At 43.3% G+C, this 12,070-nt stretch overlaps 2 protein-coding genes across 21 annotated transcripts in view; one reads left to right on the top strand and one right to left on the bottom strand.

Annotated features, from left to right (window-relative positions):
• LOC137524117 (uncharacterized) overlaps window positions 1–12,070 on the bottom strand; it is a 515,954-nt gene that overhangs the window by 302,902 nt on the left and 200,982 nt on the right. The window lies entirely within an intron of this gene.
• Window positions 1–12,070, top strand: part of LOC137524120 (uncharacterized) — an 83,619-nt gene that overhangs the window by 17,431 nt on the left and 54,118 nt on the right. The window contains exons 3-4 of one of the 2 annotated variants that reach the window (XM_068243654.1): window positions 204–500; window positions 6,410–6,526. In XM_068243654.1, coding sequence (XP_068099755.1) covers window positions 204–500; window positions 6,410–6,526 — 414 coding nt within the window. The remainder of the gene's footprint in view (window positions 1–203; window positions 501–6,409; window positions 6,527–12,070) is intronic. The other variant, XM_068243655.1, reaches the window with a different exon arrangement.

The raw sequence follows: 12,070 nt of genomic DNA, 5'->3' as shown, positions 1-12,070 counted from the left end.
TGGAGATCAGTGAGAAATTGGTTGAACCTAAGTCTTTGACCACACTGATGCCAATGTCTGAGAACAAAGACTAGAAGTAGAACGAGGCTGTTTTGCTAATACTTGTGTACATCTTTGCAAATGTTTTGTAAGTTCATTTTTAACTTGTTAACTCCGGATTCTAGTAAAACAAGCATGAACTACATATTTATTATTTCTTTTAGCGCAGCCAAAAATCAAAATATGCAATAAAAACGTTAACGATAGTTCACTGAGTTTCCTCCGTGGCACAGTCACCAGATTTTATCCTGTGGATATCAACATTTCATGGTTCAAAGATGGGGAACTGTTACAAAATTTTCAGGACAAGCCTCAGCAAAACGTGGATGGCACATACAATATGAGCAGCATAGTCATAATGAACCCAACTGAGGAGGACAGAAAAAAGACATTCTCCTGTATAGTGAAGCATGAGTCTATCCCTGATGGACTTCAGGAAAAGTTCCAACTGGTGTTTGAAGGTAAAGATATAAAATTAAGCTATTGCTGGAGTGTTAGTTTAACCACTGTATGGTTTTCACATGTACAAACACTGCTACTGACCCTCTTTTCTATAACCTATCTCCTATTAATCTGTTCATGAATAGTGATGTCAGCGAACAGCTCGCAAGCTGTTCACCACGAATTGCTGTCCCTGTACTACAGTACTTCCCAGATGCAATGTCCCGGAGTAGTACACATGCCCTGGCCTGGATGCGTTTGTTAATATGCATGCCCTGGCCCGGCGGTGCGCGTTCATTATTGACTGTGGCTGTGACTGTGTATAAACAAATGCCTCCAGGCCAGGGCCTGTGTACTACTCCGGGACCTTGCGACCCGAAAGTAGTACAGGTCCAATCTGCTCATAGAGATTCGCTGGCGAGCTGTCCGCCAACATCTCTATTCACGAACATTATCATCATACAATTCTGGCTATTTATATACTGGCAGCAGGAGGATGCTCGGGACTATTCTTATAGAACAATGGTTCTCGGACTCTGGGTAAAGTAGGATGAAACTCAAATTTCATCTATGGTCTACTCTACTGGAATACTCAAATCGCTACTTCACTCAGTAGCTAATTGGTAAGACTGCCTTTGTCCATTAGTTTTCAGATTGACTTGAGCTATGCTAAGCTGTGTAAGCAATACAGTATTGCTTCTGCTGTAACCCGGGGGAGCAGAGAACTTTCTCTACTTTGTTTTCAAAGTAATTATGTAATTACAAGCAGGGATGCTCAAATCCGACCTGGGAGACATCGGGATATCTCCCAGGAAAGCTGTGCGGGGGGGGGGGTCAATCTTACCAGAATGACGTCTTCTTCCGTCCGTACGCGTCGCCTCCCACGATGCGCTCCAAGCGCCGCATCCACCGGTCATGTGACTACAAACACTTCCTCCTTCAACCCGGAAGGAGGAAGTGTTTGTAGTTACTTGACTGGCGCATGCGGCGCTTGGAGCGCATCGTGGGAGGCGACGCGTACGGACGGAAGAAGACGTCATTCTGGTAAGATTGACACCCCCCCCCCGCACAGCTTTCCTGGGAGATATCCCAATGTCTCCCAGGTCGGATTTGAGCATCCCCGGTTACAAGATAACCTGAAAATTTGTTCTCCAATAGGAAATGTATTGATTAGCTTCAATGGTGCGCAAATATGTATTTGATTGACATTAAATCAATCTTTATTTTCTATTCATTTTTTGTTGTGTTTAATGTTTTAGAGCAAAATATAGTAACAGTTTCTTTATGTACTTTTGAGGAGCACACATGGGGCTTGATTCACTAAACCGTGATAAATCATATCATGGCCGTTTTCACGTGAGTTTTTGCGCGCAATCACGACTTTTCACACAAAAATGTGTGTTTTCGTGCAAAAACTCACGATTGCGCGCAAAAATTCGGGATCATGCGCAAATGCGCTGCAGTAGTGAGTGAATCACACAACTGAAACAAGCATGCAGCTAATCCAGTCTGACTTCAGTCAGAGCACCTGATCTGCATGCTTGTTGAGGGGCTGTGGCTGAATGTATTAGAGACACAGGATCAGCAGGAAAGTCAGGCAACTGGTATTATTTTAAAAGGAAAATTCCAGGTTTAGGTTCTCTTTAATCTCATGGCTGCAGTCACCATTAGCCAACACTCACTGTACTTTTAAACAATGCATGAAATAGAGGCGCTATGAAAAAAGGGTGCAGGATACACCCACATTCCTTATAATCCCTTAAAGGGAACCTAAACTGAGAAGGATATGAACTTTTCCTTTTAAAATAATACCAGTTGCCTGGCAGTCCTGTTGATCCTGTGTCTCTAATACTTTTAGCCACAGCCCCTGAACAAGCATGCAGATCAGGTGCTCTGACTGAAGTCAGACTGGATTAGCTGCATGCTTGTTTCAGGTGTGTGGTTCAGCCACTACTGCAGCCAAATAGATCAGCAGGACTGCCAGGCAACTGGTATTGTTTAAAAGGAAACATCCATATCCCTCTCAGTTTAGGTGCCCTTTAAGTATAAAAATATCAGTTTACAAATAAATGTAGTTTTACATTATGACTTTGTTTAATATTCATTTTCAACGATTGTTATTATTCCAGAGACACATATTTTGTGTTTAATCGTGTGTACGTCTGACATTTAGCAGAAACTATAAATAGCATGTTCCCATAAAAATACATGTAAAGTGTAAATTAAATGGTACAACACATTAGTTGTAATGTTAATCATATCTTTTTGTTACAGAAAAATTGTAGTGGATGATTTTTTTTAAGTCAAATATAACACCTTTCCATCAATCAAATGGTATTTTAGTGTTACTTATTAAGGTGATTAAAAAAAATTAGTTAAAGAGACTCTGCAGTCTTCAGCTTTAATGCCAGAGTGAAATCGCTGCATCCCTGTAGCAGAGGAGTGATTTATTACTAGAGATAAGCCCTGCAAAGCCCCAGGGACTCGCAGGGCTTCACTTCCTCAATGAGGCAGAGCTTTAGGCTGTAGCTCTGCCTCCTCCGCAGTCAATCTCTGCGGATCGCCGCCTCTCCCCGCCCCTCTCAGTCTTCTTTCACTGAGAGAAGCGGGGAGGAGGCGGAGATCTGCAGAGATTGATTGCGGAGAGGCTGAGCTACAGCTCAAAGCTCAGCCTCTCCAGGAAGAGAAGCCCTGCGTGTCAGGGCAGCATGATCTGCGACCAGCAAAGTCGTAGAACTTTGCAGGTCGGTTTCTAAGTAATAAATCACTCTTCTGCCGCGGGGATGAGGCAATTTCACTCTGGCATTAAAGCTGAAGAGGAATGTTAAACCAAAGAAGGGAAAAAAAGAGACTTCAGAGTTTCTTTAACATTTGTCTTATTACTACTAAACCTATTCCGACTCTCACACGGAACCCTCCCTCTACCGATGCCTAACCCTAAGACTCCCCTGGTGGTGCCTAACCCTAAGACTACCCTGGTGGTGCCTAACCCTAAGACTACCCTGGTGGTGCCTAACCCTAAGACTACCCTGGTGGTGCCTAACCCTAAGACTACCCTGGTGGTGCCTAACCCTAAGACTACCCTGGTGGTGCCTAACCCTAAGACTACCCTGGTGGTGCCTAACCCTAAGACTCCCATGAGGGTGCCTAAACCTAAGACCCCCCTGTTGGTGCCTAACCCTAAGACTACCCTGGTGGTGCCTAACCCTAAGACTCCCATGAGGGTGCCTAAACCTAAGACCCCCCTGTTGGTGCCTAACCCTAAGACTACCCTGGTGGTGCCTAACCCTAAGACTCCCCTGGTGGTGCCTAACCCTAAGACTACCCTGGTGGTGCCTAACCCTAAGACTACCCTGGTGGTGCCTAACCCTAAGACTACCCTGGTGGTGCCTAACCCTAAGACTCCCAAGGTGGTGCCTAAACCTAAGACCCCCCTAGTGGTGCCTAACCATAAGACCCCCCTGGTGGTGCCTAACCCTAAGACCTCCCTGATAGTGCCTAACCATAACACCCCCTGAAATTATAATTCTTAAAAAGAATGTAAAAATTATAAAAAGTAAAATCACATTTCAAAACGATAATTAACATACATTTAATTCAGAAAAGAATGTAAAAAAAGATTTTAAAAAGTAGAATATCAAAATCAAAAGTTAAAACAATAATTTACAAAAATGATAATTGTGAAAATGAATTTTATAACAATATTTGTTGTTTTAGTATTGTAAAAACGATAAATAACAATTGGCGCAAAACACTTTAACAGGCACCCAGTTCGTCCAGTTTTGCGCCCAATAGCTGATATTTAACATTAGAGTCAATGGCGGCACCCGATTTGTCCACTTCTCATATGCGCCCGATTTTCCTGCTTCCCTTTTAAACAGTTTTTTTTAATACTTTATGGGCACCTCCAGTTGTTGTTTAGTTTCCAGTCATAATAAAGGATGAATAAGGAAGCTTGAAAAGTCAAAGGGAAAATACTTTCTCCTGACTTTAAGGGAATTCTCCCTGACACACTCTAAGGACTCTTTCACACTAGAGTCCTTTTCCTGCATTTTAACACAAAGTCCAAACTTAACCAAGTTAAAATGAAAGTTCAAAGACTTTCATTTTACCTTTCAAACCCGACGCTTCATTTCGGTGCGTTGCGGTTCAACACACCCAGGAGCTTTTAATCGTCGGGAGACGGCGTTTTCCTACCGGGTTAATTAATTACAACCGCCGCTGATTGTGTCACACCGCAGCATCCCGACGACACGCCGCAGGCCATTCAACGCGTACAGGAAACGGCTCCTGCATGCGTTGTCTAATCTGAAAGAGCCCTTAGCAACAGTACTAATTTGCATATTACACTCCAGGGTAAAACTTTAAACAAAAAAGAAAAGTATTTCCTCAGTTTTTACTGAAAGGAACGTCTATTTACAGCATGTATGGGATTTACTTCAATGTCTCATTAATCCAATCCACAAAAGAAGTTGCGATCACAATCCTGACCTCCCAGAAGGAGTATAGAATTTCCCTGCAAAAAAATCGGGATATAGTGCAGTATTGCCTGTTATGAACCACCCCGTGATTCACTTCACAAAGTTGTGCAATAAAGGACCTCCACCCAGATACATAGGAAAGCAAGGGGGGTCTTTACACCCCCTTTGTGAGTCTCACTCACCAGATTATTTCTTGTGCTTTATGCATATAAGCCCTCCATCCTGGGCAGCACCAGCAACAGCAACAGTTAAAACCTTCAGATATAAAACGGAACTCGCATAGTGTAAAAAACTTTTAAGATTTGTTGCTAAAATGCATAAAAGATCTGCGTACCGGATTTCCAATCAAAAGCGCTTCTCTATGTGTGCCAGCACCGCCGCGGTCGGATCTGGGAGAAATGCATTTTAGCAATAAATCTTAAAAGTTTTTTACACTATGCGAGTTCCGTTTTATATCTGAAGGTTTTAACTGTTGCTGCCCAGGATGGAGGGCTTATATGCATAAAGCACAAGAAATAATCTGGTGAGTGAGACTCACAAAGGGGGTGTAAAGACCCCCCTTGCTTTCCTATGTATCTGGGTGGAGGTCCTTTATTGCACAACTTTGTGAAGTGAATCACGGGGTGGTTCATAATAGGCAATACTGCACTATATCCCGATTTTTTTGCAGGGAAATTCTATACTCCTTCTGGGAGGTCAGGATTGTGATCGCAACTTCTTTTGTGGATTGGATCGTTGCTGGAGAGTGTGTGTACTCGAGTGAAGTCTGCAGATCCCCAATATAAACTGGTGACATTGGTGTTAGACTATATAGTATTTAACCTGCCTGGCGTTCTATTAAGATCGCCAGGGAGGCTGCAGGAGGGTTTTTTTTTTAATAAAAAAAAAACTATTTCATGCAGCCAACTGAAAGTTGGCTGCATGAAAGCCCACTAGAGGGCGCTCCGGAGGCGTTCTTCCGATCGCCTCCGGCGCCCAGAATAAACAAGGAGGGCCGCAATGAGCAGCCTTCCTTGTTTTGCTTACATCGTCGCCATAGCGCCGAGCGGAGTGACGTCAGCCGACGTCCTGACGTCAGCCGCCTCCGATCCAGCCCTTAGCGCTGGCCGGAACTTTTTGTTCCGGCTACGCTGGGCTCAGGCGGCTGGGGGGACCCTCTTTCGCCGCTGCTCGCGGCGGCGATCAGGCAGCACACGCGGCTGGCAAAGTGCCGGCTGCGTGTGCTGCTTTTTATTTAAGCCAAATCGGCCCAGCAGGGCCTGAGCGGCAGCCACCGGCGGTGTTGGACGAGCTGAGCTCGTCCAGACCGCCCAGCAGGTTAAGTGCTGTGGAGCGCAGTCCTTTTCTCCTCTTTGGAGCGATACTAATGTCTCATTAATATTAAGGTCAAAGCTTAATTTTTATTTTTTTTTACCTTCTACCTTATTTCTCCATATTGTCTTTTGCAGATGCCAAAACCAGCAGTTTAGGTATTGGTTTGGGTATTGGAGCCGTTATGTTATTATCCATTTCTGCAATTATTTTTGTGGTTAGTTATCACAAATATAAATCACAAGACAGAACAGGTAGGCACTTTGTTCGTGTTTTTCAGTTTGTGCTGTTAAAGGAATGTGACTTTATGTGTATCATGCAGACAGTGACAGACATGCTTATCACAGGGTGTTTCAACTTTTTTTTACGTTTTGGCCAATAGCAATTGTCTGCCGTCATTTGATTTTGCTTGCATGGGAGCTGTCATCTTGCTAATGATGCTATGCACAGAACAGGGATAATTTACAGCAGGGGGCCAGATGTGGCTCTTTTTATGGCTGCATCTGGCTCACAGACAAATCAGTAAGGGTTGATTCACTAAGTTACACTGCTCAAGCAGCACAGCTTAATGTGGCAGAGCAAGTAATATTTTCAAAGTAGGCATGCTACTGCTGTAGCATGCACTACTAACTTACTCACGATACCCCAAAAACGAATGGCTGCTACAATTGTCCCACTCTGGACCCTGCCAGGTCCAGTGACTTTCCTTGATGAGATCCCTGCACTTTGATTGGCCCAATAGGCTGCTTGTCAGCTATTTGTACAAGCTGTTAGTTGATATTTCTCCTGTCTGAGAAATTGCTGATATTGCTGAAACACCAGAGGGGCTGAAGACATGTCTGACACTTCTGCTGCCCGGTGGATCAACTGTATACAAATCACCATGGCAACAGAGACGTGAGCCTTCTGCTGCGCATGCGTGCTGTCCCAATTTGAAACATATTGTATGGCTCTCACAAAATTACATTTTAAAATATGTGGTGTTTATGGCTCTCAGCCAGAAAGGTTCCTGATCCCTGATTTACAGCATTTTCAGACTGAAGTGCTTTTAGTCACCTCAGCAAGTCAGCAGAAAGAGTTAAAGCAAACCTAAAGTGAAAATAAACTTATGAAATGATTACCTGTATGTATTTTACTAAACGTAAAAATCAGGGGTCTAGTCCTGGAAAAAGAAGTGAGTGGACTTACCCTAAAAACCTCTGCGGCACGCGTAGCGCGGCACACCAAAAAATGGGCGTGGTTAAGCATAGTGTGGGCGTGGTCATGGGTGGGGCCAAATATACATGGCCTTAGCAGTGGTATAAAAGGTCTGCCAGGGGAAATTTGAGCTCTGTCGTAGTGTATCCCCAAAAAGTAGATGTAATCTGACAGCATTTCACCAAAAATACACATAATCTGGCAGAGGTTCCTCCAAAATACAGATAATATGGCAGTGGTTCCCCCAAAATAGACAATCTGGCAGTAGCAGTTCCCCCAACATACACATAATCTGGAAGCAGTTCCCCCAAATACGTGAAACCTGGCAGCGGATCACCCAAAATACACGTAACACCCAAAATACATGTAATCTGGCAGTAGTGGTCCCCCAACATACACAATCTGGCAGCGGTTCCCCAAAATACACGTAATCTGGCATCAGCGGTTCCCCAAAAATACAGATCTGACAGCAGTTCTCCGAAAATAGGTACCCCCAGTATAGCTAGCCAGGTCTATAGGTGTCCCCAGTATAAGTAGCCATGTGTATAGTTGTCCCCAGAATAGGTGGCCAGATGTAGAGATGTCACCAGAATAGGTAGCCAGGTGTATAGATGTCCTTAGAATAGGTGGTCAGGTGTATAGATATTCCCAGAATAGGTGGCCAAGTGTATAGTTGTCCCAAGAATAGGTAGCCAGGTCTATAGGTGTCCCCAGTATAGCTTGGTGTCCCCAGTATATGTAACCAGGTGTTCTGGTGTCCCCAGTATAGCCAGGTGTATAGGTGCCCCCAGCATAGCCAGGTGTATAGGTGTCCCCAGTATATGTAGCCAGGTGTATAGGTGTCCCCAGTATAGCCAGGTGTATAGGTGCCCCCCAGTATAGCCAGGTGTATAGGTGTCCCCAGTATATGTAGCCAGGTGTATAGGTGTCCCCAGTATAGCCAGGTGTATAGGTGTCCCCAGTATATGTAGCCAGGTGTATAGTGGCCCCAGTATATGTAGCCAGGTGTATATGTGCCCAGTATATGAAGCCAGGGGTATATGTGCCCAGTATATGTAGCCAGGGGTATATGTCCCCAGTATATGTAGCCAGGTGTATATGTCCCCAGTATATGTAGCCAGGTGTATAGGTGTCCCCAGTATATGTAGCCAGGTGTATATGTGCCCAGTATATGTAGCCAGGGTATATGTCCCCAGTATATGTAGCCAGGTGTATATGTCCCCAGTATATGTAGCCAGGTGTATAGGTGTCCTCAGTATATGTAGCCAGGTGTACATGTGCCCAGTATATGTAGCCAGGTGTATATGTCCCCAGTATATGTAGCCAGGTGTATAGTGGCACTTTGCTAGCCGCGCGTACAGCTTGATTGGTGCCGCTGCATGGCGATCGGCCGCACGCAGTGGCTGAAGAGGGCCCCCGCCAGAGCCCTGCGTAGCCTGGACCAATCACTCCCGGGCAGCGCAAAGGGCTGGATCAGATGTGTCTGATGTCAGCTGACGTCCATGACGTCATTCCGATCGTAGCCATGGCGACAGGAGAAGCCAAACAGGAGATTGCGTTCTATACGCAATCTCCTGTTTGCTGTTGTTGCCGGCGGCGATCGGACTAGAGGGACACGTGCGCCCTCTAGTGGTGTTTCATGTAGCTACCACTGAGGTAGCTACATGAAACAAAACAAAAAATTACAAAAAAGTGCAATGCAGCCTCCTTGGTGGAAAAAATGAACCGCCAAGGAGGTTAAGCATAAAGAATCAACGTCATTATTATTTGTTTTCTTACTATTCCTCTTTCTCGGTTTCCTCCTTCTATTGTTTGTTTTTTTCTTTTTAAGTATCCCAGATTTACCTGGTTTATCACTATCTTTCTCAGAGGATTCCCCTCCTGACTCTTCAGAGGTGTTTCCCCAGCTGACCCTCCTGCCAAATCCCCTTTTTGATCCATACTTTTTTCCACCGAGGTTGAAAATATCACCTCGTTGGTAATCCTCCAAATCTCTAATAAATGTATTTTCTTTATTGTTTTTAATCCTTTCATTTTCTTTTTCAACTTTATTTTTTAATTTTATATTCAGCTCATTAAAATTGGGATTATTCTGATACTCATTCAATTTTTGGGTACTAGGCTTTAGTTCTTTTTCTACATCTTTAAATTGAAATCTTTCTTCTTTTACAAATATTTTCATTATCCGTACCCCATGCAGTTTACATTCTGTTTCCCATTCAGGGAGCATACGAAGGGTCTGCAGGTGCTCGGCTGGGGCCACCCTCTCACGAATACCTCTAGGTATTATTTGTTTATCAATATATCTGTCCATACCAATAATATCCCACTTTTTCCTTACAAATTTCAGAGAGATTTTTTGGAGCTGTCTAAAAAGTCTAACCAGAGATAATTTATCCTCACTAACAACCTCAATCTGCATCCCATCAAAAGTCTGCGATTCCTCCTCCAGTAATTTAAATACCGGTACATATGCACTTCATTATCCAATTACTAAGTGTTGTAGGGATATTACCTCAACTCTAACATACAATAGTAAAAATAAAGAATTTTTGCAGGATATCAACCTTTTACTATAATCACCGTCTCACCTATAATTACAATATATATCTGATAGCAAATCATATAGGGAGCCAGGTACTATGAAATTACAAACTTATTGTCATATCAAATTATTTCCATATTAGTAGCTGCAACTCAATATAAGGCGCTTTCTGAAGGAAGGTCTGCTCTCCTGGCAAGTGGATCAGCACATCAGGCACAAAAGAAAAATGATGATGTGGTTAGAATAGTAACTACCGTACTTGTGGTTCACACTATAATGAAGTACGGGACATACTAACCAAACATTGGCATCTCATATGTAGGGATCCAGTTATTAAAAATATTGTAGGTGATTTTCCACATATGGCTACAAGAAGAGGTAAACATTTATCAGATATATTAGTAAATAGTGAATTTGCTGCAAAAGAAAAGTTAGCAGTAGCGAAAAGAAGTGGGAAAGGAATGTTCCGTTGCTGTGATTGTTTGATGTGCCCCCACATGCGAAGGGGAGAGACCTTCTTTAATTGGGATAAGAGTGTATCCTTTAAAATTAAAGATTACATAAACTGTGCCACTGAAAAAGTAATATATCAGTTGCAGTGTCCATGCAATAAAATCTACATAGGAAAATCATATAAACCACTAAGGGCCAGAATACAGGAGCATGTCAATAATATCAAAGCAAAATATGAAAAAAGTCCTGTTGCTATGCATTTTAAAGATGTCCAAAATTCTGATCCTAGGTACTTAAGTGCCATGGGTATTTATAAACTTAATATCAGCCCGAGATGTGGTGATTATGATGAACAATTACTGAAAAAAGAATCCTTATGGATATATAAATGCAACTCAATGCAACCTTATGGCTTGAATAGTGACATGAACTTGAAAGTATTTCTGTAGAGTAACCTCTCTTTGCATTCTAAAGAATGTCCACAAGATGGAGTCCTCATCAATTCTTAAGCTGCGACACGTCATGCGTAAAATACGTAGCTGCCCGCACTTGTATAAAATCAGGAAGCAGGGCATACTGACGTCATCACGTCTGAAGAAGCCGATTGGGCGAAACGCGTCACGTGAGTGCGCGTCACCACGCTGATCCTCCCGTGCCTCCGCTCTCTTCCCTGGCAGCCGATGCACCTAGACAGAGCTGTAAAGCGTGAAAAACAGATGGACACCAGCCATACGGCTATCTGGAGGCCCACAGCCAAGTGGCTATCCACAATAGGTTACGTGAGTACCGGCTTTGCCGGCTGCTGTTGAATGCGCACACTATAATGAGCGGTGCTCGAGTTGATGTATACAGTGCAGCATGGCATTTAAGCATTGGGGAAACATAACCCTAAGGTATTGTCTGGTTGATTGCTCTGGCTGCAGGGTTGTACATTAATTAAAGTGAACCTCCGGACTAAAAATCGACTCAGCAGCACTGAAAAGGCTTTGTGTTTCTTTAACAGTTTCACAGCATCACAACTTTGTTTCGCTTACACAAGCCTCATTTTTAGCTGCACAGAAGAAAACTGCCCGGGCTTTTTTCCCCTGATGCTGTGCAAAGCATGATGGGATTTCTGATTTTGTTGTTCTCGTTCTGCTGTTTTGGTGCAATTTCTTTTTTTTTTACATTTTGAATTTGACATTTGAAGCCTAGCGCATGCAGCTGGGAGGGGTTATCAGGACACCGGATAGTTGGAACTGTGTCTCCTGCTCCTTGTCACCTCCTTTCAACCAAAAAGATGGTTGCCCCATGACAAAGATGGCAGCCCCCATGAATCACAAACATTTGCCTGTTCTTTTAAAACAGGGTGGGTAAGAGATTATATTACCTATCTATTCTAATTAACATAACTAATGTAACTTGATAACAGTATATTTGTTTAGGCTGAAGTTCCCCTTTAAGATGTGGACGTAATGTGAGCGTACTACTATATAGTAAGAGGCGTGCTGTAATGGTTTAATTTTAACCCATATAGCGAGCACTACCACAATTCTATTCCTGGTTTCTCCATTCTAGGGATAAAGAGATATTATCAACCATAAAAGAAAAAGTATCCCTCACA

This window comes from Hyperolius riggenbachi, chromosome 7 (genome assembly GCF_040937935.1).
Source record: "Hyperolius riggenbachi isolate aHypRig1 chromosome 7, aHypRig1.pri, whole genome shotgun sequence".
Lineage (NCBI taxonomy): Eukaryota > Metazoa > Chordata > Amphibia > Anura > Hyperoliidae > Hyperolius > Hyperolius riggenbachi.
This window is presented reverse-complemented; position numbering and strand designations above follow the sequence as displayed.